The sequence below is a fragment of the Podarcis muralis genome, chromosome 10 (assembly GCF_964188315.1).
Source record: "Podarcis muralis chromosome 10, rPodMur119.hap1.1, whole genome shotgun sequence".
In the NCBI taxonomy this organism is placed as follows: domain Eukaryota; kingdom Metazoa; phylum Chordata; class Lepidosauria; order Squamata; family Lacertidae; genus Podarcis; species Podarcis muralis.
This window is the reverse complement of record NC_135664.1, coordinates 68,195,177-68,220,471: the sequence shown is the minus strand read 5'-3', so window position 1 is coordinate 68,220,471 and position 25,295 is coordinate 68,195,177. Positions and strand designations below refer to the sequence as shown.

The following is a 25,295-nucleotide window of genomic DNA, read 5'->3' as shown; positions in this document are numbered from 1 at the left end:
ATGGCCAAACTGACCGGAAAGCTCAAGAACCAAGAAGACAACAACCTTAAGAAAAGTATGGGGAAAACTTACAACTTACTTAGGAGACCACTGTAAGCAGATAAAAATGTTAGCAGGATTTTAATAACACTTGTGATGTAACAAATGCTATGGATAATATGGAGAGGTACAATACATGAATTATGAAATAACGTGCAGTTGATGATGTTGACAGTTAGACCCATGGAAGGGAGGTGGGAAGTCGGGAGATTCAGAGAAACCTCAATATATGATTATGTATTTGGTATTGTTTTAACTTTTTGTTTGTAAAAACACATAAAAATTATTTTCAGAAAAGATGACTATGTCAGCAACTGCAGAAACCTGGTTACAGGTAGGTAGCTGTGTTGGTTTGCCATAGTCGAAACAAAACAAAACACAAAACAAAACAAAACAAAACAAAAAACAAATAAAATTCCTTCCAGTAGCACCTTAGAGACCAACTAAGTTAGTTATTGGTATGAGCTTTTGTGTGCATGGACACTTCTTCAGATACGTGTGCATGCACATGAAAGCTCATACCAATAACTAACTTAAAAGGTAAAGGTCCTTAAAAGGACCCCTGACCCTTAGGTCCAGTCACGGGTGACTCTGGGGTTGCAGCACTCATCTCGCTTTACTGGCCAAGGGAGCCGGCGTTTGGCCAGCATGTGGCCAGCATGACTAAACCGCTTCTGGCGAACCAGAGCAGTGCACGGAAACGCCATTGGCCTTCCCGCTGGAGCGGTACCTATTCATCTACTTGCACTTTGATGTGCTTTCAAACTGCTAGGTTGGCAGAACTGGGACCAAACAATTGGAGCTCACCCCGTCGCGGGGATTCAAACCACCGACCTTCTGATCGGCAAGCCCTAGGCTCTGCGGTTTAGACCACAGCACCACCCGCGTCGCCATAATAACTAACTTAGTTGGTCTCTAAGGTGCTACTGGAAGGATTTATTTTATTTTATTTTATTTATTTTATTTAGCAGAATCCTGGTGAATCCCATTGATTAGCTGGACAGACACCCTTCTTGGCATCCCTTCTCCCAGCTGTCATGGGACTCCCCTTCACCCAAATGCACAGAATAGGAAGACTCGCACCAAATTACAGAAGGCATCACCAATTTAGCTCATGGGGGAAATCAATGCCTCTCTCCAACCCCCACCCCTAACACTAGGCAGAAAGGGGCTTTGGAAGGAGGTGGGTTTTTTGCTCCTGGGGACCCCTCCCCACCTACCCTGGCTATGGTCCTTCCATATACCAGCCAGGTAAGGGTGGTTGTGGAAGGCTCACCCATTAGCCTGTGGCTGTGTTGCTTACCCAACCCCAATTCACAGCCATTGCCTAGACAAGGAGTTGGCAATTATCTTGCAATTGTCCAGATAGCAAGAGAATCACCAGCTTTTAACCCCTGACTGGGTACAAGACTCCGACAACCAGAAGGGGCTGAGGGCACCATGTAGACTGAAACCAACTCACAACAATAAAGGTAAAGGTACCCCTGCCCGTACGGGCCAGTCTTGCCAGACTCTAGGGTTGTGCGCTCATCTCACTCTATAGGCCGGGAGCCAGCGCTGTCCGAAGACACTTCCGGGTCACGTGGCCAGCGTGACATCACTGCTCTGGCGAGCCAGAGCCGCACACGGAAACGCCGTTTACCTTCCCGCTAGTAAGCGGTCCCTATTTATCTACTTGCACCCGGGGGTGCTTTTGAACTGCTAGGTTGGCAGGCGCTGGGACCGAACGACGGGAGCGCACCCCGCCGCGGGGATTCGAACCGCCGACCTTTCGATCGGCAAGCCCTAGGCGCTGAGGCTTTTACCCACAGCGCCACCCGCGTCCCACTACTCACAACAATACATTTGCTAAAATGAATTTCTGGCGAAATGGCTCTATTGACAAATAAACTAAGGGGTAATACAAAACAACCATTCATTCAAAAATAGGATACCTTCAATAGATATTGACAACAATGTAACAGTGATATGTCATCTATGGCAGCGTTCGAATGACTCTTGTGTAAAGTAGATATTAAGAAATAAGGAAAAATGGTACGACGTTGTAAGAAAGTATATTAAGAGTAAGGTAGTAATTATAAGTACATTCAGTATTGTTGTTGTTTAGTCATTTAGTCGTGTCCGACTCTTCATGACCCCATGGACCAGAGCACGCCAGGCACTCCTGTCTTCCACTGCCTCCCGCAGTTTGGTCATTCAGTATTACAAACATCAATTACATTGGGAAATGATGGGAAGTCTACTTTATTTTACTTTACTTTACTTTATTTTACTTTATCTTATTTTATCTTAGCTTATTTAGAAAATAAGTGGAAGGAGTAATTTAATATTTAACTGTAAATTTATGTAAGGTTTTTCTTTTCTTTGTATGTGTGGATTTAAGATATTGTATTATATCCATGAATTTCAATAAAGGATTAACCCGAGGTACTATTTCTGGGTTAGCGGAGTCTGTAACCTGAAGCATATGTAACCTGAAGCATATGTAACCCGAGGTACCACTGTAGTTGTTTATCTGTTTGACATCTGATGGGAGGGCGTTCCACAGGGCGGGTGCCACTACCGAGAAGGCCCTCTGCCTGGTTCCCTGTAGCTTAGCTTCTCGCAATGAGGGAACCGCCAGAAGGCCCTCAGCGCTGGACCTCAGCGTCCAGGCAGAACGATGTGGGTGGAGACGCTCCTTCAGGTATACTGGGCCGAGGCCGTTAAAGATGGTGCTTTAATTCTCCTTTTCCTTGCCACACTTCAGTCCATCCTAGACCAGAGACGAGCAACCGTCCGCTGGGTTGTGGGTCACTATAATAATGGCCACACAAGGAGTTTGGGTAGAGCTGTCCATTCTCTGCCAAGCTCATCCGCAGAGCGTTAGCCAGCTGTGAAAACCACTTCCTCCTCCTCCACAGAAAGAGCAAAGCTGTGTCACACCTTGAGAAGAAAATGTGGCTTCCTGGATGAGTAGTCCTCACACCTGAGAAGGCCAGTTTCGCCTATTCTTAGACAAGGAGGGGGGTGGATGGGGGAGAGTCAGAGAGAAGCGCTGATCAGACTTGAGACAACGTGCATATAAATATGTTATCAAGTCCCTTTCCTCCGGCTCTGCACTAGAGAGGCGTGTCGGCTCGCAGTCAGTCAGTGGAAAACCTCCTGCCACCTTCAGAACCAGCTTAGGGCTGGAGAAGACATGGGTGGCTTTTACACTGGATTGGGGCTACTTCTCATATGGGGGATTTTCCAACCCACCACTTTAGCTGCCACTGATGGTAAGTAGCAAACCGCTGCAGCTGTCCTCTGGCTGTCCTAACTGTATGGGTTCGACCTGATGAATTAAACCACAATCCTTACCAGTTTTAGGTAAAGGTAAAGGGACCCCTGACCCCTGGCTCTGGGGTTGCGGTGCTCATCTTGCTTTACAGGCCGAGGGAGCCGGTGTACAGCTTCCGGGTCATGTGGCTGGCATGACTAAGCCGCTTCTGGCGAACCAGAACAGCGCACGGAAACGCCGTTTACCTTCCCACCTGAGCGGTACCTATTTATCTACTTGCGCTGGTGTGCTTTCGAACTGCTAGGTTAGCAAGAGCAGGGACCGAGCAACAGGAGCTCACCCCGTCACGGGGATTCGAACCGCCGACCTTCTGATCGGCAAGCCCTAGGCTCTATGGTTTAGACCACAGCGCCACCTGCGTTCCTGTTACCAGTTTTACTTGGAAGTAAATAAGGAAATAAATAAGTTTGTAATAGGACTTACCAGTTTTACTCGGAAGTAAATAAGTCCTATTACAGACCTTCCAAGTGTCCCTATTTTCCAGGGACAGTCCCAGATTTACAGAAGTCGTTCCGGTTTCTGATTTGATCCTAGAATGTTCTGCTTTTCCTTAGGCCATTCCAACTGGAGAAATGTTGGAGGGTTTGGAGTTATGTGACACCCCGAGCCAAGGAGATAACTAGCTGTAACAACCTTTTGAAGGCAGCCCTGTATAGGGAAGTTTTTTTTAATGTTTTATCATGTTTTTAGATGTGCCTGTTGCAAGCTGCCCAGAGTGGCTGAGACAACCCAGTCAGATGGGTGGCATACAAATAATAAAATTATTTTTAATTTTATAAAAATAGGGGGTATAAATAATAAAATTGTTCTTGTAGTTATTGTTGTTGTTGTGGAATAGGGTGTCCCTATTTTCACTGGGGAAACGTTGAAGGGTATGCTATTAATTAAGTGGGACTTTCTCCCAAGTAAGTGGGCTTAGGACATGGGTAGGCAAACTAAGGCCCGGGGGCCAAATCCGGCCCAATCGCCTTCTAAATCCGGCTCGCGGACAGTCCAGGAATCAGCATGTTTTTTACATGAGTAGAATGTGTCCTTTTATTTAAAATGCATCTCTGGGGTATTTGTGGGGCATAGGAATTCGTTCATCCCCTGCCCCAAAAAATATAGTCCGGCCCCCCACTAGGTCTGAGGGACAGTGGACCGGCCCCCTGCTGAAAAAGTTTGCTGACCCCTGGCTTAGGAGGTCAGCCTTGATGGATTAAATGTGGACATAAGTAAAAACAGTTTTTGAGAAACATAGAAATTTGCCTTCATCGGTTGCCGGTAACACAAGGAAGCTAGCTCAGATCTTTGTTCCCTCTAGGATAGCATTGTCTACAGTGACTCTCATGGGATTCAGGCATGAGGCAGTCCTAGCCCTTCTTGCAGGTGCCAGCGATTGAATCTGAGACCTTCTGCCTGCAGTGCACATGTTGTGCCACTGAGCTACAGGCTCTTCCCAAATAATGCGCTCCAGAATGGGCATGCACACCAGGAAAGGGCCACCTAACGCAATGGCTGATCATCTGGCTTGCTCTGAGGTTAAATCACTGGCTTCTCTAGCTGGGGCAACGAGAGACCCAATGAGTATGGACAACACTGAGCAAGATGGACCAATGATCTGACTCCATATAACACAGTTTATTTTTAAGGGACGTCATCCATTAAAAGCTGGAAGAAAGTGAAACACATAGGATATGTTTTCCAGAACAGAAGGAAAGCTTCCCTTAAGTGTTGCTGAAGTATATCCATGATAGATAGATAGATGATAGATAGATGATAGATAGATAGATAGATAGATAGATAGATAGATAGATGATAGATAGATAGATGAAAGATAGATGAAAGATAGATGATAGATAGATAGATGATAGATAGATAGATGATAGATAGATTAGATAGATAGATAGATGATAGATAGATAGATAGATAGATAGATGATAGATAGATTAGATAGATAGATAGATAGATAGATAGATAGATAGATGATAGATAGATAGATGATAGATAGATAGATAGATAGATAGATAGAGTGGTGCCTCGCAAGACGAAAATAATCCGTTCCGCGAGTCTCTTCGTCTAGCGGTTTTTTCGTCTTGCGAAGCAACCCTATTAGCGGCTTAGCGGCTTAGCGCTATTAGCGGCTTAGCGGCTATTAAAGGCTTAGCGGCTTAGCGGCTAAAAGGCTATTAGCGGCTTAGTGGCTTAGAAAAAGGGGGGGCGAAAAAAATCGCAAGACGTTTCGCAAGCCCATAGGGAAAATCGTCTTGTGAAGCGCATCGAAAAACGGAAAAACCTTTCGTCTAGCGGGTTTTTTGTCTTGCGAGGCATTCGTCTTGCGGGGCACCACTGTAGGTAGGTAGGTAGGTAGGTAGATAGATAGATAGATAGATAGATAGATAGATAGATAGATAGACAGACAGGCAGACAGGCAGACAGACAGACATGTGTATACATGCGTATACACAGAGGTGTGTGTTTTGGCTCTTGGATGGCTGATACAACAAAGTCCTGTACACAGACAGAGTTTGTATTAGTGGTCAACCTGAGGTGGAAGACATCATAGCCTGCCCCTTATATACTCAAGAAATTGCTTTCAGAAACCTCTGTTCACACAAGCAAGCAGCTACACCCAAGTAGAAATGGTCCGCATTCTTTTGAGTGACAATAATAGCTTCGTAACACAGAGAGTGGACCTCTATTCCGCTGGCTTCAAGGGGGGGGGGGGAATCAGGAAAAAGGAGTTAGGTAAAATCGCTGGAAATCATTGTGGTGAGTTGGCGGTTTAATTTGAAATCAAGCTGGATTTCAGTTTGTTGGTGTCTCTGGTAACCTCCCTTACATTGCAGATGTTGGCTCAAATTATGGGTGTATGATCTCAATTACTTCATTGGTACTGCTGCTGCAGGTTTGTCATAGACATTGGCTAGAACAATAAACTTATATCGAATTTAATATATTCTGCCTCGGTCAGACCACACCTGGAATACTGTGTCCAGTTCTGGGCACCACAATTTAAGAAGGATGTTGACAATCTGGAATGTGTGCAGAGGAGGGTGACCAAGATGATCAAGGGTCTGGAAACCATGCCTTATGAGGAACAGTTGAGGGAGCTGGGCATGTTTCGCCTGGAAAAGAGGAGACTGAGAGGAGATATGATGGCCATCTTCAAATGTCTTAAGGGATGTCACATGGAAGAGGGAACAACAAGCTTGTTTTCTCCTGCTCTGGAGGGTAGGACTCGAACCCATGGCTTCAAGTTACAAAAAAGGAGGTTCCGACTAAAAATTGGGGAAAACATTCTGACAGTAAGAGCTGTTCGACAGTGGAATGGACTTCGTCAGGAGGTTGCAGACTCTCCTTCCTTGGAGGTTTTTAAGCAGAGGTTGGGTGGCCATCTGTCATGGATGCTTTAGCTGAGATTCCTGCATCGCAGGGGGTTGGTCTAGATGGCCCTCAGGAATCCCTTCCAACTCTACAATTCCGTGATTCTGTCAGGGCCGGCTCTATGATGAGGCAAAGTGAGGCAACTGCCTCAGGCTTGGGCCCGCCCTGTATCCCCTAAGCTAGAATCCAGTGGAAGACATTGCTTCCAAATCCAGTGGAAGGCATTGTCCTTTGAAATATACTCGGAGTCGAGAGTGGATTTCATGCTCTTTATTCAGCTCATAGTGGTGAGGAGGAATGAAGGTTCCCCCAGAATGTCTGCTTTGTATACATTATTTACACAATGGGCCCCACGTGATTGGCTAATTCCGGGATTCTCCTGTAGGCCAATCAGGTTGCGGATTCACTTCCACCTGGAGCAGGACTGGGTGGCTTCTGTGGACCAATCAGACTGCTGCATTCTGGATCCTATTGTTCTAGGACCAATCAGACTGCTGCATTCTGAATCCTATTGTTCTAGGGCCAATCAGACTGCTGCATTTTGGATCCTATTCAACTCAGTACACAACATCCTTTCACCCATATTGGAGTAAGATTCAACTACCAGTCCAACTGGCTTCTGTATATACCTTGGGGGAGGGTGCCATCTTGTCCTTCGCCTCAGGCTGCAAAAAGTCTTGAGCCGTCCCCGAGTCCTATGGTTAAAATGACTAATAGGCGCCCTGAACCTATTTGCTGGTCCTCAGCCAAAACAAGATGTCTGTGCATGTGCTTTGCGTGTGTATAAGATGGTTTTAAGGTCACTCCCCTCCCCTTCTCTAACCTAGTAGCAGGCTGTGGCTCTCCTGCAGGACTGCTGATCGGAAGAGAGAGAGAGAGAGATTAACCGCACACCTCAGCCACATATTCTGAAACGAAAGCAGGCTTATCAAATAAAAAAGTCTCCGCAAGCTACTTCCTCATAAAGGGGTGACACATTTCTGCTAAGGCTTCAAACGGTTCTTTGAAAGCAGCGGGCAGCCTGGGATTTCCATTTTTCATCTGTTTTTGACGCTTATCTTTCGTTCGTTCCCCCCGTTGCCCCAAAACTGCCTATTCTAAAGGGCACTCTTGATTAAATGAGTCACAAGAGAGTCATAGCGTAGTTGCAGGGTGAAGCTCAAAGCCATCTCTAAAGGGCATTTACAGGAAAATCCTAATACGTGTCTACTAACACCGTTTGTGTTGAGAGAATTGCATTGTAAGGGGTTGGGCTAGAAGTTTGGGACTACAATTCCCATCATCCCTGACCACTGGTCCTGCTAGCTAGGGATCATGGGAGTTGTAGGCCAAAAACATCTGGAGGGCTGAGGTTGAGGAATCTTGTTCTAAAGCCACAGTCACTACACCATATATGTGAATAACTATGACACTACTTCAAATAGCCATAACTTCCCCCAGAGAATTCTGGGAGCTGTAGTTCGTTAAGGGTGCTGAGAGTTGTTAGTCCCCTGCCAGAACTACAATTCCCAGAGTTCTCTGGGACGAGGGATTGTTAAACCACTCTGGGAATTGTAATTCTGTGAGGGGGGTGGGGGTCTCCTGATAACTCAGGCATAGGCAAACTCCGGCCCTCCAGATGTTTGGGACTACAATTCCCATCATCCCTAGCTAACAGGACCAGTGGTCAGAGATGATGGGAATTGTAGTCCCAAACTTCTGGAGGGCCAGAGTTTGCCTATGTCTGTGATAACTTAACAAACTACAGCTCCCATAATTGTTTGGTGGGGAAAGCCATAACTGTTTAAAGCGGTATCGTAGTGCTTTGTTATGCATGGCGTGAATGTGGCCTCAGTTTCTCATCCTTCCAATCTTCAGTTCAATTCCTCATAATTCCACACCCGTTTACAATTTATTAATTTTTAAGTCCTCATGAAAACATGTCAGCAGCTTAATGCAAATTTCCCCAGATGTACACATTTGCGTGTGCAGTTTTGCCCGTTATACACATTTTTTCCAAAGCAATTTCACCCAATATAATGTCTTTTCATACACTGTTTTCATCAATGAGTGCGCACTTACCCCAATGTTATACGTTAACTGGCTGGAGGACTGCACTGTGCAACTTGGAGAAGTGTGAATTTCGAAGGATAGCTGTGTTTCGATTTGCATGTTGGTTTAGAAAGTGTGAATTGGGTAATTTCCCCTTTAAATGCAACTGAGTTGAATCTCTCTTCCATCCCTCAAGTTGTGATTTGTGGACTTAAACCCCAGTAATATTTGCTACGGGAGCAGCAAAAGCGGGAGGAGCGATGGATGTACAGTGGTACCTCGGGTTACATATGCTTCAGGTTACATACACTTCAGGTTACAGACTCCACTAACCCAGAAATAGTGCTTCAGTTTAAGAACTTTACTTCAGGATGAGAACAGAAATCATGCAGCAGCGGCACAGCGGCAGCAGGAGGCCTCATTAGCTAAAGTGGTGCTTCAGGTTAAGAACAGTTTCAGGTGAAGAACGGACCTCCGGAACGAATTAAGTACTTAACCCGAGGTACCACTGTATATGTATTATTGTCACACACACACAGAGGCAAGCAAGAGCATTTTCAGAGTTCAGGCCAGATTCTGGCTAGACTCACGAGCCTGAGGAGGCTGTGGAACAGGACTGGTGAGGGCTGTGGCGTGGGGAAAGTCTTGGGGACTGACCAGAGAGGCTTGGAAGGCTGCGTTTGTCCCCCAGACCTTGGAAATGCAACAACAAGGATCATCCAGTTTGCAACTAAAGGGTTAACTCTGTTAAATTAAATTATTATTATTATTTAAAAGACATCTGAAGGCAGCCCTGTTTAGGGAAGTTTTTAATGCTGTATTGTTTTTAACACTCGATTGGGAGCCGCCTAGAGTGGCTGGGGAAACTCAGCCAGATGGGCGTGGTATAAATAATAAATTATTATAAATTATTATTATAAACGAGAGAGGGACTGGTAGAGACATTACTTAGCAACCAGGCAGTGTGTTTACTGAGGTAGCATGTGATTGGCTGTTCTGTTCTGAGGGAGTTTCCCCCCTCTGTATGACTGGTTGACTGTCTTCCCGCTATGAACCAGGTCTGAAGTAAGAAAGGCTTCTCTGTGCCTTTCCTCTCAAATTATACACTGTTTCGTTCAGTGAAGTGTTGTCAGGATTTATTTTCCTCCTGGACTCTGCTTGCATTATTACAAATTTTGTATCTGTGGGCTGCTAGTACTTTAGATCTGAAAACTGATTACTTTTATCAGGCTGCCGCCCCAAGCATGCGCACGAGGCTTGCGGACATCTGCCCGAAGCACAGGGCGTGCTCCGCAGCGCGCCCCATGCTTCGGGCTGCAGGCTGCCGCCCCAAGCCTTGCGCGCCCGGTGGGACCTCTCACCGGGCGCGTGAGGCTTGCGGATAGCTTCCTGAAGCCTGCAGAGCGAAAGGGGTCGGTGCGCACCGACGCCTCTCGCTCTCCAGGCTTCAGCGAAAGCCTGCATTCGCCCCATAGGACGCACACACATTTCCCCTTCATTTTTGGAGGGGGAAAAGTGCGTCCTATAGGGCAAAAAATATGGTGCATATGGTATGTGCAGTTGTTTATGGTTTTTTATATTATTTTTGCTGTAAAAATGAGTGAGATTACGAAATTGTATTTACCAGTACTTGCATTACCTAGAGCCTGTTCTTCTGATGAAGCCTAGGATGGCGAAAAAAGGCTAATATTCCGGAAATCCTTGTCTTAGACTCTGTGAAAGGATTCTGTGGAACTGTAACAACCCTTTATGTAGATTATTGGACTCTATGAACAGACAGGTGGAATTGTTTGTTGTTTAATCGTGTCCGACTCTTTGTGACCCCATGGACCAGAGCACGCCAGGCACTCCTGTCTTCCACCGCCTCCTGCAGTTTGGTCAGGCTCATGTTTGTAGCTTCGAGAACACTATCCAACCATCTCGTCCTCCTTCATCCCCTTCTCCTTGTGCCCTCCATCTTTCCCAACATCAGGGTCTTTTCCAGGGAGTCTTCTCTTCTCATGAGGTGGCCAAAGTATTGGAGCCTCAACTTCACGATCTGTCCTTCCAGGTCTGATTTCCTTAAGAATGGATGCGTTTGATCTTCTTGCAGTCCATGGGACTCTCAAGAGTCTCCTCCAGCACCATAATTCAAAAGCATCAATTCTTCGGCGATCAGCCTTCTTTATGGTCCAGCTCTCACTTCCATACATCACTACTGGGAAAACCATAGCTTTAACTATACGGACCTTTGTTGGTAAGGTGATGTCTCTACTTTTTAAGATGTTGTCTAGATTTGCCATCGCCTTTCTCCCAAGGAGCAGGCGTCTTTTAATTTCGTGACTGCTGTCATCATCTGCAGTGATCATGGAGCCCAAGAAAATAAAATCTCTCACTGCCTCCATTTCTTCCCCTTCTATTTGCCAGGAGGTGATGGGACCAGTGGCCATGATCTTCGTTTTTTTGATGTTGAGCTTCAGACCATATTTTGCGCTCTCCTCTTTCACCCTCATTAAAAGGTTCTTTAATTCCACCTCACTTTCTGCCATCAAGGTTGTGTCATCTGCATATCTGAGGTTGTTGATATTTCTTCCAGCGATCTTAATTCTGGCTTGGGATTCATCTAGCCCAGCCTTTCGCATGATGAATTCTGCATATAAGTTAAATAAGCAGGGGGACAATATACAGCCTTGTCGTACTCCTTTCCCAATTTTGAACCAATCAGTTGTTCCATATCCAGTTCTAACTGTAGCTTCTTGTCCCACATAGAGATTTCTCAGGAGACAGATGAGGTGATCAGGCACTCCCATTTCTTTAAGAACTTGCCATAGTTTGCTGTGGTCGACACAGTCAAAGGCTTTTGCATAGTCAATGAAGCAGAAGTAGATGTCTTTCTGGAACTCTCTAGCTTTCTCCATAATCCAGCGCATGTTTGCAATTTGGTCTCTGGTTCCTCTGCCTCTTCTAAATCCAGCTTGCACTTCTGGGAGTTCTCGGTCCACATACTGCTTGAGCCTGCCTTGTAGAATTTTAAGCATAACCTTGCTAGCATGTGAAATGAGTGCAATTGTGCGGTAGTTGGAGCATTCTTTGGCACTTCCCTTCTTTGGGATTGGGATGTAGACTGATCTTCTCCAATCTTCTGGCCACTGCTGAGTTTTCCAAACTGGCATATTGAGTGGAATAGACACTTATATATATGGATCTTATGCATGAACTGACTAGAGAATGAACTGATCCACTGGGTCTTCTGCTTTATGAAACTTCCGTTGAAATCTACGTCTTATTATGCATTATTTGAATGGCTTTGCTAACATCCCATATCCCTGGTTCACACATGCACACTTCCTTTCTCTTTGCAGAAGAGTGCCCCGTTCCACAGAAAATCAAGTTTGCGAAATATACTGCTCCTGAAGGGTATGTCGTGGGCACACCTGCCCGTTACAGTTGTCATAAAGGGTACCAGAGAAAACCAAGGAAAAGCAATCTTCTGACATGCAGGAACGTGGGCGGTACAGCTAAGTGGAACAGAACTTCTTCGCTCCCGATTTGTGTAGGTAAGAAGTTGCGTTTCTGGGAGACAGAATGAATTTCTATACCTTGTCTTCCTCTTTGAAGTCAGCTGGAAGATCTGAGAAATGAAGAGATGCATCTGCAGGTAAAAACGTCTGTTTTTGCATGTAACGCTGCTTTGCAAAAAAGAAGAATGGCAGCCGATCGCGGCCATACTCGGCTCGACCTCCTGGAACCAGTGATGGTGGTGAAGGTCCTTTGTGGGTGTCTGGAAGCAGTTGGAGGGTGGTTAATGGATTGAAATTGAATCCCAACAAAATGCGGAGACAGGGGGCAGGGAAGTGTGAGGGACTCGCTGGTCCTGAATGGAGTAATTGTGCCCCTAAAGGACCAGGTGTGGAGTCTGGGGGTCATTTTGGACTCACAGCTGCCCATGGAGGTGCAGGTCAACTATGTTTCCAGAGCAGCTGTCTACCTGTTTCACCTGTTGCGACAGCTGAGACCCTACCTGCCTGTGCACTGTCTCGCCAGAGTGCTCCATGCACTGGTTACCGTATTTTTCGCCTATAGGACGCACTTTTTCCCCTCCAAAAATGAAGGGGAAATCTGTGTGTGTCCTATGGGGCGAATGCAGGCTTTTGCTGAAGCCTGGAGAGCGAGAGGGGTCGGTGCGCACTGACCCCTCTCGCTCTCCAGGCTTCAGGAAGCTATCTGCAAGCCTTGGGAGCTCCGCGGGCATTCCCGTCGGGTTCCCAAGGCTTGCGGATAGCAGCCTCCAAACCTGACCTGGTTTGGAGGCTGGCGGTGGGGAAAGCAGCGCTTCTCCCCACCGCCAGCCCCACAAGCTCGGGGAACAGCGGAGAGGCGGAGCGCGCCTTCCCGCTGTTCCCTGACCTGGTTTGGAGGCTGGCGGTGGGAGCTGCCTGCATCCCGAAGCCTGGGGCGCACTGAGCCATGCGCCGCAGGCTTCGGGAAGATATCCGCAAGCCTGGGGAGACTGGCGCGACTTCCCGCCGGGCTCCCTAGGCTTGCGGATAGCAGCTTGTTCTGGGGGCTGGGGTCGGGGGAAGCTCGGGCTTCCCCTGCCCCAGCCCCAGGCCCAGCCCTGCGCCTGGGGGGGGGGAATAATTTTTTTTCTTTATTACCCCCCCCAAAAAAAACCTAGATGAGCCCTATGGGGCGAAAAATACGGTATCTCCCGCTTGGACTACTGCAATGTGCTCTACCTTTGAAAAGACCCCAGAAACTATCACTCATCCCAAATGCAGCTGCTAGACTGGGAGCAGCCATGGGGCCACATAACAACGATGCTAAAAAATCTACGTTGGCTCCCAGGATGTTTCCAAGCACAATTCTAAGTCTTGGTGCTGATCTTTAAGCCCTAAATGGCCTCTGTGCTGTCAAACTGAAGGAGCGTCTCCACCCCCATTGTTCAGCCCAGACTTTGAGGTCCAGGACTTTCTGCCGGCTTGTCCTGTTGATTTATTGCTTCTCCGTCCAGTTACGCTCCGCTGTGAGCGTCTGCCGGCTTCTGTTTTCAGCGTGACCGCGATCGGTCGCTGCACTGAGGATGTAAGGAGTCAGAGAAAATGCAGCTGGACACTGATGGTTTTTGATGGATTGTAAATATGCTGTTTTACTGTACAATAAAGCTTCTAGGATAGAAGAAGCTGTCTCTACTGATTTACTGTCCTTCTCACATTTCGCTGTGCATTCTGCTACGTTTGCTTTCTCCCGTGATCGCGCTGAAAACAGAAGCCTGCTGGCATGGACATGTTGGGGCCCCCGCCCGGTGCATTCTGATGTTGCGCGGCGGGGAGGGACGGCCCATTAGCGGCCGCTGGGACGGGGGCTCCCAACATGGCTCCCTCACTGGTATAAGTGAGGTTACAGGGAACCAGGCAGAGGGCCTTCTCAGTAGTGGCACCTGCTCTGTTGAATGCCCTCCCATCAGATGTCAAGGAGATAGGTTAATAATAATAATTATTTGTACTCCGCCCATCTGACTGGGTTGCCCCAGCCATTACGAGCAGCTTCCAACATATATAAAAACATAACAAACATTAAACCGTGAAAAGCTTCCCAAAACAAGGCTGCCTTCAGATGTCTATGAGAAATTATACAGAAGACATCCGAAGGCTGTCCTGTTTGGGGAAGCTTTCAGGGTTAGATGTTGTTGTGGCTTTCCTGTGTTTCTGTTGGAAGCTTCCCAGAGTGGTGGTAGAAACCCAGACAGATGGGTGGAGTATAAAATATTACTACTACTACTACTACTACTAGTACTACTACTGCTACAGTGGTAGGTACCCCTGCCCGTACGGGCCAGTCTTGACAGACTCTAGGGTTGTGCGCCCATCTCACTTAAGAGGCCGAGGGCCAGCGCTGTCCGCAGACACTTCCGGGTCACGTGGCCAGCGTGACAAAGCTGCATCTGGCGAGCCAGCGCAGCTCACGGAAACACCGTTTACCTTCCCGCCAGTAAGCGGTCCCTATGTATCTACTTGCACCCGGGGGTGCTTTCGAACTGCTAGGTTGGCAGGCGCTGGGACCAAGCAACGGGAGCACACCCCGCCGCGGGGATTCGAACCACCGACCTTTCGATCGGCAAGTCCTAGGCGCTGAGGCTTTTACCCACAGCGCCACCCGCGTCCCTTACTACAGTGGTACCTCGGGTTAAGTACTTAATTTGTTCCGGAGGTCCGTTCTTAACCTGAAACTGTTCTTAACCTGAAGCACCACTTTAGCTAATGGGGCCTCCCGCTGCCACCGCACCACCGGAGCACGATTTCTGTTCTCATCCTGAAGCAAAGTTCTTAACCTGAAGCACTATTTCTGGGTTAGCAGAGTCTGTAACCTGAAGCGTATGTAACCCGAGGTACCACTGTATTACTACTACTCTGCCCGCTTTTGCTTCTGGCTCCACCCACCATGGTTATGTGGCTCCTGCCAGGCTCACCACAAGGGAAAATGGACCCTGGACTGAAAACAGACGCTTCTACTTTGCGGTTCAACGCATGCTGCGCCTAAAAAGCCAGCACTTCTGTATTGTTTGGAGTACCTTATTTTCTTCCTCTTTCTTCTACACAGCTGACCTGCGGCAGACTCTTCCTCCTACAGTACATTCTACAGCAGGAAACTGGAGCATAGCTTCCACCAGCCCCCAACCTACAAATCGGGCAGGTAAGACAGACGCTTCCATCTTCATATCCTATAGTCTAAAGGTGAAGTTACAGATAGGTAGCCGTGTTGGTCTGCCATAGTCAAAACAAAAAAAAATTCCTTCCAGTAGCACCTTAAAGACCAACTAAGTTAGTTCTTGGTATGAGCTTTCGTGTGCATGCGCACTTCTTCAGATACACTGAAACAGAAGTTGCCAGATCCTTCTATATAGTTGAAGTCACTCTGCAAGTGGGAATTTAGCCGCACAGGAAACAAATAAAGGCAAAGAGTAAACTGGTGCCCTGTGTGCCGCTGCAGTTAGGGGCATTGTCCTTCCAAATACCATTGCTTTTCAGTTTTATTTGTTTTATTTCTATGACCTCTTTTCACTTACATGAGTCACAAAGCGGCTTGGATACAATAAGCAATCGCGCAGAGCATCACCATTGCATCATAAATTACTGTATTTTCCCGTGTATAAGACTATATTTCCCCCCCCCCAAAAAAATGTTTAAGTTTAAAATCGGGGGGCATCATACATGGAATGTTTAAGATTTCTTAATTTGGGGCTCATAAATAGGGGTCATCTTATACATGGGGGCATCTTATACATGGAAAAATACGGTATATAAAATGATTAACAAATCACCAATGAAACAGCCACCTTGCATACAACATTAACAAAACAACTAAAAAAATAAATAGATCAAACAGCACAACCACAAGAAAAGTCGTATTATAAAATTCACAGAGCACTGCAGCACTCGTAATCCACAAAACAATTCACAATACCTGTTGCTGGCAACCACGAGAGGGAAGAGGGCTCTTCTGCTTGAATCCTGCCTGTTTTCCATGGGTATCCAGTTGGCCACTGTGAGAACAAGATGCTGGGACTTGATGAGCCATTGGCCTGATCCACCAGGCTCCTCTTCTATGCCAGCAGGGTTGGAGAAATTTTGGGATGTTCAGAAGTAGCAGAACATCTCAGGGTGGGTAGGTGGGAATCCTAAGGCATGGGGTGCTATTAATCCTGTACGTGTCCCTGATCATGCATTTAACACAAATGTAACCATGGAAAGAGGGACGCAGGTGGCGCTGTGAGTTAAACCACAGAGCCTAGGACTTGCTGATCAGAAGGTCAGTGGTTCGAATCCCCGCGACGGGGTGCTCAGTCCCTGCTCCTGCCAACCTAGCAGTTCAAAAGCATGTCAAAGTGCAAGTAGATAAATAGGTAACGCTCCGGCAGGAATGTAAACGGCGTTTCCGTGCGCTGCTCTAGTTCGCCAGAAGCGGCTTAGTCATGCTGGCCACGTGACCCGGAAGTTGTACACCGGCTCCCTCGGCCAATAAAGCGAGATGAGTGCCGCAACCCCAGAGTGGGCCACAACTGGACCTAATGGTCAGGGGTCCCTTTACCTTTACTTTAACCCTGCAAAAGTGATATCTTTGAGATCTTGGACCCAGGATTGTGGTGACAGTCCGGCCCTATCATTAGGTAAAGTTAGGCAACCACCTCAGGTGGCATATACAGGAGAACCCCCTTGCTGTACCTCTCTGTTGGGTTGTTGCACCCCTATAGTAGACCTGCTGCATTGGGTGCCGTAGAAGGTGCCAAACAGCTTTTGAATCTCTGTCCTTGATGATCTCATGTACCCGCTTCTCATTTTCTCCTGCCTTGGTTTTTGTACTACCTGTAAAACAACGACGAAAAGAATGAGTTCACGAAATTGAAAATAAAAATATATGGCCCTTAAAAACAAACAAAAACAGCCCCTGCTTGTTCCTGGCTTCATCACTGACTGTCAGACTTCTTCGTTTTCTTCTTCCGCCCTGTAGGCTTCTGCGGAGAACCAGAACCCCTCAGCAATGCCGACGTTAAAGTGACAATGTACCACGTGGGGCAGAAACTGCGCTATGAATGCCTGGAAGTCTATCGAGGAACCGTCCCCTTCTCTGAAGTCAGCACCTGTGAGGCTTCTGGTGGAAAAAACGTTTGGTCTAAGTTAAATCTCCGTTGTAGCACACAACAAGGACACAACAGGGACACACCACGGGGTTCTGGTGCAGGTAAGATGAGGTTTAAGAGTAAACGTTGCATAGTAACAGGGCACTTTCCCCCTTACAGAATATCCTAGGTTCAAACTAATAACGACGATGGCCGCCATATTTGTTGTCCACCTGTCTCCACCAACCTTCTCCAACTTGGTGGCCTACAGATGATTTCTGCTACATCTCTCATCATACTTGACTACTGGCTGTGACAGTTGGGTCTGTTGTGTCAGGAGTCTCTGCCTGTTGGCTTCCCTCCTCCCCTACTTCAGCTTCTGTCGCTGATTCTAGACTTCTTTCATCGTCATTGTTATGTGTGCCGGCATGGTTGCTCGAGAGCGAATAAGCAAGACCCCCAATGGTCTTTTCAAGGCTTTATTATCGGTACAAAAACATTCACAGTTCAGAACGTCTCAATTCCATGTCTTGCTCAGTCACTAGCAGAATCTGGGAGTGGGCGGTCCTTAAACTTGCCCCAGCAGAGCAGTCTTTTGACCCCATCCTACGCCTCCCCTCTCTCGCAAACTGACTGCGCAGAGAGGGCATGGGCAAAGGGGGACCTGCCTCCCCCCCCCCCCGCTTTTCTCAGGCTCAGTGTTGTGGCTGTCCCTTGCAACCTCCGAGCCCTGCATCCCTTCCCCACTGGAGGTGGCTCCCTGTAACCCAACTGCCCTTCCACCTCTCGCCTCTGAGCTGATGGCAGTTCCCTGACAATCATGATTCCTTTATATGCCACCCATCCGACAGGGCTGCCCCAGCCACTCTGGGCGGCTTCCAACAAATTATGAAAAACACGAAAAACCTCCAGATAAAGGGCCTAATTCAGATGTCTTCGGAAAGTTGTGTTAATTGTTTATTTCTTCGGCATCTGGCAGGAGGGCGTTCCACAGGGTGGGCGCTTTCCAGGCACAGCACAGGCAGAAGTGTGGACCAAAGTTAAATAATGAAACTCTCTCCCCTAGGAGACAGTGGTGTTCCCAACTTGGATGGCTTTAGTCATGATGCCTAAGCTCTGCCTAGAGATGGCAATGCTTCTTCTTCTTCTTCTTCTTCTTCTTCTTCTTCTTCTTCTTCTTCTTCTTCTTCTTCTTCTTCTTCTTCTTCTCCTCCTCCTTCTCCTTCTCCTTCTCTTTCTTCTCCAGCGATCACTAGTAGCCGAGTAAGATTGTCTTCCATAAACCGGGTTTTAACAGTGAGTCCATAAGTGACTATAGAGGCCAATTCTGGATCCACACGTCCTTCAACAGTGGAGACTTAGGCTTCCAGGCAGGAGTTGATCATTGTGAGGGTTTGCCAAGCGCGCCTTCCTCTTAGCACGTTTCTCCCTTTTGTCCTGAGTTTGAGCGTCTTCAAAGCCCATGACACCTTTGGTGAAGGCTGTTCTCCAATTGGAGCGCTCACAGGCCAACACAAAGAACAGTGGCAATTTGTTGTTGACAAAGGACAGCTGGACATATAAAGGGCCCCATTCCCTTCAGGAGCTTAGGGCCTCATCAAACCTAAATCCGGCCCTGATCCCACCCAATACCTGTGACTCCTATAATGAGTCCTCCTTGCAAGTAAAATGCTCTCTCCTAACTCTGATAGTATAAGCCAGCCATTTCCTCACTATGTGGTTTCCTTTTTGTTTTAAAGCTGCTCTCAGCCTTGCTGCAATGGCCAAGTTCATCATCGTAGAAGGAATCCTCGCAGGAACTGTGGGGTAAGTGGCCTTATAAAGTGCCCTTTGCACCGGAAAAGCTGTAACCTAAAACTGTAGTTTCTGTCAGGGACTGGGCAGAGGAGGAATGGTGGAGGCCATCTCCCCAGCCTGACCCTTCCAGAGAAGAAGAAGACAGTTCAGAATTACAGCAGGGGTTTGAGGGAGGTCACGGCTCAGAGGCAGATGAGGGGTGTGGTAGGAATTTTGGGGTCTTAAAGGTAAAGGTAAAGGTACCCCTGCCCGTACGGGCCAGTCTTGACAGACTCTAGGGTTGTGCGCCCATCTCACTCAAGAGGCTGGGGGCCAGCGCTGTCCGGAGACACTTCCGGGTCATGTGGCCAGTGTGACAACCTGCATCTGGCGAGTCAGCGCAGCACACAGAACGCCGTTTACCTTCCCGCTAGTAAGCAGTCCCTATTTATCTACTTACACCCGGGGGTGCTTTCGAACTGCTAGGTTGGCAGGCGCTGGGACCGAGCGACGGGAGCGCACCCCACTGCGGGGATGCGAACCGCCGACCTTTCGATCGGCAAGTCCTAGGCGCTGAGGCTTTTACCCACAGCGCCACCCGCGTCCCCTTACTGTACCCCTTTCAGGTCTTAAAGGTAAAGGTACCCCTGCCCGTACGGGCCAGTCTTGCCAGACTCTAGGGTTGTGCGCTCATCTCACTCTATAGGCCGGGAGCCAGCGCTGTCCGCAGACACTTCCGGGTCACGTGGCCAGCGTGACAAGCTGCATCTGGCGAGCCAGCGCAGCACACGGAAACGCCGTTTACCTTCCCACTAGTAAGCGGTCCCTATTTATCTACTTGCACCCGGGGGTGCTTTCGAACTGCTTGGTTGGCAGGCGCTGGGACCGAGCGACAGGAGCGCACCCCACCGCAGGGATTCGAACCGCCGACCTTTTGATCGGCAAGTCCTAGGCGCTGAGGCTTTTACCCACAGCGCCACCCGCGACCCCCCTTTGAGGTCTTAGATATATGTTAAATGTTCATAAGTGTACCAACCAAGCACATACATAGATCAGCACAGGAAAACCATTTTTGGTTCCCAAACTGACCAGGTGTTTTCTCTGCAAGGAGGGAGGGGGTCAGGGAGCCTTCCCATTGTCTCAGGAATTGAGTAATCGGCATTTTAATGGGTGACAGACTATCAGGAAAGGCAACCAGATAACCTGGCAGACAGGGAAAAAAAACGACAACACCTTTTCTGTGATGTAGATATGATGTTTGTGGGGGGTGGTCTTGGGTTACACCCCTTCTGTGATGTATGTATGATGTATGGAAGGGTGGTCTTGAGCTCCAGGGCAGGGAATTTAAAATGTCTATACAGTGGTACCTCTAGATGCAAACGGGATTAGTTCTGGAGCCCTGTTCGCCTCCTGAAGCGAACACAACCCCGGATGTTTAATGGTCTATTGATCCCTGTGCCACCACTGTGCTCGCTTCCCCACTGCCACCAACCAGTTACTCTCTGGTAAAACACTGAGTCCAGACAGTTGTTAAAAGTGAACCAAAAAAACCATTTATTTTACAAGCATTAAGAAGTTTATGGTTTCTCAGATAATATTCCTCTTAACTTTAGTATCTTTATCTTCCTAATACCTTCTGACTGATTATCTCAACTGTTTGACCAACTCCTCTTAACAGATTCTCTCTCTCACACAAACACCAGACTAGCCCAACCCACAGACTTATCTTCTCTGTCTCTTCTCACTCCAGACTGTCTTCTCTACAACTCTAACCCCCTAAAATACCTCTGTGCTTAAACCTTATACACAGTTAAATCTGCCCCCTGGGTCCCCATTGGTTAGTCATTTTACAATGAGTTAACCCTTTCCCTATGAACTCAGTATGATGTCGCACACATAGGAGGGCAAACACCACACCCAGTGGCACTCAGCACAGGACCTGCAGCGCACCTGAGCCAAGCATCTCTCCTGGGAGTAACGCAGTGGCTTCTTGAGCACTCGCAGGCTCCGCGCTGCCCCAAATGGTCCACCCGCCGCCTGCCCCTCAGCTGTAGGGTGGCTGAGTGGGAGGAGGCAGGCAGACTCCTTGGAGGCCCCGCGGGCGGCTGGGGTGGCTGGCCCCGCCCCCTGCACAGGGTGTGCACGCCGCCCCAGGCACCCGATTGGCTTGCTCCGCTGCTGGACTCATGAGGAAGTGGGAGAGATGGAGCGGGCAGAGATTCACTTGGGGCAATGCCATTACAGTGGTACCTCGCAAGACGAATGCCTCGCAAGACGGAAAACTCGCAAGACGAAAGGGTTTTTGGTTTTTTGAGTTGCTTCGCAAGACGATTTTCCCTATGGGCTTGCTTCGCAAGACGGAAACGTCTTGCAAGTTTGTTTCCTTTTTCTTAACACCGTTAATACAGTTGCGACTTGACTTCGAGGAGCAACTCATAGCACACGGTGTGGTAGCCTTTTTTGAGGTTTTTGAAGACTTTGGTGATTTTTGAAGCTTTTCCAAAACTTTTCCGAAACCGTGCTTCGCAAGACGAAAAAAAACGCAAGACGAAAAAACTCGCGGAACGAATTAATTTCGTCTTGCGAGGCACCACTGTACAGTGGTACCTCGGGTTAAGTACTTAATTCATTCTGGAGGTCCGTTCTTAACCTGAAACTGTTCTTAACCTGAAGCACCACTTTAGCTAATGGGGCCTCCCGCTGCTGCCACCGCTGCAGCAGGATTTCTGTTCTCATTCTGAAGCAAAGTTCTTAACCCGAGGTACTATTTCTGGGTTAGCGGAGTCTGTAACCTGAAGCGTATGTAACCCGAGGTACCACTGTATTCCAAGTGGCTGCATTCCCAAGCCTCTCTCTGTGAATATTGAAGAAAAGCAGATGGAAAGGACTTTTCCTTGTCCTGTCCGTTCCTGGCAACCAGCTGTGGGGGCTGGTTCCTCTGCTGCCTGATAGTTACGTTCTTAACCTAGCACCCTGAACCTACCTTAATTTGATCATGAAGGCTTTCAAAAGCAACAGGACTTGAGTTAGCTTGGCGGGACTATCTTTAGCTTGGGTTGGAGGTCATGGATGCAGCTTGCACAGGGGCCAGCAAACTTTTTCAGCGGGGGCCGGTCCACTGTCCCTCAGACCTTGGGGGGGGGCAGACTATATTTTGGAGGGGGGAAATGAGCGAATCCCTATGCCCCACAAATAACCCAGAGATGCATTTTAAATAAAAGGGCACATTCTACTCATGTAAAAACACGCTGATTCCCGGACCATCCGTGGACCGGATTGAGAAGGCGATTGGGCTGGATCCGGCCCCTGGGCCTTAGTTTGCCTACCCACTGTCTTGCAACTTGACCGCAAGTGTCGGTTCAGTCGCTTATCATGCTCTATCTGTTAACCTGGCTGCCACTTAGTAACTGCGGAACAAGTCTTAGTTGTGAGCAAAGGTGGAATTAGAAGAACCAATCAAACTTGGGAAGAGAGTTCTGGGATGTTGGGAAGCAGAGAAAAGTTTGCAATTTCTTCTGTGGTCAACATCTTAGCTTCACCTTTGTGCGTGTGCAATAACTTACCTTTTCTTTTCTTTTTTAGATTCTATTCTTGCTGCTTGTGATAAGCATTTTTCTACAGTTTATGCCTGGACTAATTTTCCATCTGGATTTTCCTGGATTGTATATCCTGGCAGCCCAACTGGTCTCTAGTAATGTGAATCTAAAACCACGGAAGTTTATGCCTCCCGGGATTTCACTTTGGGTTGGTTGTTGGTCTTCTTCTAAAGGACTGTGTAGTTAGGACAGTGTTGCTAATGTAGTAAACTTTTGACTAGAGACATTCTGGGCTTTAGGTGCCCCAACACATTAACAGCATTTAGCCGCTGTTAATTTGTAGTTAATTTAATCTTGCCTATTGTTCTGCATAGAGTTAAGTTTAAAGGTTCCATCTTCATATTCTGTTTTCCATGTAAACAACATTTGCCCAAGATTCATTCATGCATAATATGATGCTGATTTCCCTATTATTCTGATGCTCCTATCGTTCATGACCTGTTAATTCATTTGCTGGACTGCTGCTGGTGTATTTTTGAAAAAATAAATTCCATACAGATTTTAGCCTCTTGCAATAACACCCCCCCCCCTTGCACATTGGGGAAAATTAAGAAATATAAATTATCTTGCCCCCACCATATGCAAGCCAGTGTGACTTGGTGGTTAGAGTGCTGGACCCAGGAGGTAAAGGTAAAGGTAAAGGTACCCCTGCCCGTACAGGCCAGTCTTGACAGACTCTAGGGTTGTGCGCTCATCTCACTCTATAAGCCGAGGGCCAGCGCTGTCCGCAGACACTTCCGGGTCACGTGGCCAGTGTGACAAAGCTGCTCTGGCGAACCGGCACCAGAGCAGCACACGGAAACACCGTTTACCTTCCCGCTATAAAGCGGTACCTATTTATCTACTTGCACTTAAGGGTGCTTTCAAACTGCTAGTTTGGCAGGCGCTGGGACCAAACGATGGGAGTTCACCCCGCTGCGGGGATTTGAACTGCTGACCATGCGATCGGCAAGTCCTACGCGCTGAGGTTTTACCCACAGCGCCACCCGCGTCCCTAACGCAGCATTTAGCAGCTGTTAATTTGTAGTTAATTTAATCTTGCCCATTGTTCTGCATAGAGTTAAGTTTAAAAGTTCCATCTTCATATTCTGTTTTGTTTTCCATGTAAACAACATTTGCCCAAGATCCATTCATGCATAATATGATGTTGATTTCATTATTATTATTATTATTATTATTATTATTATTATTATTATTATTATGTCGCTCATATCGTTCATGCATTTGCTGGACTCCTGCTGGGGTATTTTTGAAAAAATAAATTCCATACAGATTTTAGCCTCCTGCAATAACACCCCCCTCTTGCACACTGGGGAAAATTAAGAAATATAAATTATCTTGCCCCCACCATATGAAAGCCAGTGTGACTTGGTGGTTAGAGTGCTGGACCGGGACCCAGGAGACTAGGGTTCAAATTCCTGCTTGGCCACAAAGCTCACCTTGGGCACAGTCTCTCAGCTTGGCCTATCTCACAGGGTTGTTGTGTGGGTAAGATAGGAAGGAGAGAACTGTGTATATATCACCGTGAGCTTCTTGGAAGAAAGGCAGGATATAAATGTAACAATACATAAATCTGCAGTGACAGTGGGGCCTTTCTCGTTGTGGCCCCAAAGCTGTAGAACTCCTCCCCAAGGGAAGTCCACCTTACTCATTCCTTATTGGCTGTTAGATGACAGGCAGCAGGGACGCGGGTGGCGTTGTGGGTTAAACCACAGAGCCTAGGACTTGCCGATCAGAAGGTCGGCGGTTCGAATCCCCGCGACGGGGTGAGCTCCCATTGCTCGGTCCCTGCTCCTGTGAACCTAGCAGTTCGAAAGCACCTCAAAGTGCAAGTAGATAAATAGGTATGCTCCGGTGGGAAGGTAAATGGCGTTTCCGTGCACTGCTCTGGTTCACCAGAAGCGGCTTAGTCATGCTGGCCACATGAACCGGAAGCTGTACGCCGGCTCCCTCGGCCAGTAAAGTGAGATGAGCGCTGCAACCCCAGAGTTGGCCACGACTTGACCTAATGATCACGGGTCCCTTTACCTTTACGCCAGGCAGCTATCCTCCCAAGGGCTTTTGCCTTGCCCTGATCCATCACCCACCAACGTTTCTATTGCCCTGTGTTCCTAAAGGGAGAAGGGAGCCTATTCATCAAGGAGTTCAGTTACTGTGGGGCCACCCCTGCAAAGGACCGGTCCTTCTCACCAACCACATTTTCAGCCGAGATGAGCTAGAAAGCAAAACTGGGACATATTCATAGGGGGGAAGCCAGGCCCCGTGGGCTAGTACTAGTGGTGGGGAGGCCTTCGCCCCAAATGTGCCCTTTCAGGCTTTCCTATCCAGCCCCTAGGACTCTCCCCAGACTATGAGCCCTCCTTCCCAGGTCACACCTCTCACTGTCCCCCACCTCAGGTACTTTTGTCTGGCTGAAATGTAACATTGAACTCTGCAGACACCTCTCAGTTGCCTGGATGGACCAACAGGGTGTGTGCATGTCTGTACACACCTCCAGTGTTGGTATGGCTGGTCTGTAGCTACTGCACTTGTTTGCTCTGCCCCAAGGTCCCCCCCATCATTTTATTTT

General features: G+C 47.8%; 1 protein-coding gene across 1 annotated transcript; it reads left to right on the top strand.

Annotated features, from left to right (window-relative positions):
- IL2RA (interleukin 2 receptor subunit alpha) lies at positions 1–23,530 on the top strand. Its single transcript, XM_077935609.1, has 6 exons — positions 1–55; positions 12,100–12,294; positions 15,338–15,430; positions 17,246–17,476; positions 19,094–19,160; positions 22,713–23,530. Exons 1-6 carry the CDS (start codon positions 1–3, stop codon positions 22,732–22,734), a joined length of 663 nt encoding a protein of 220 aa, XP_077791735.1. The 3' UTR covers positions 22,735–23,530.
- The last annotated feature ends 1,765 nt before the right edge of the window (positions 23,531–25,295 follow it).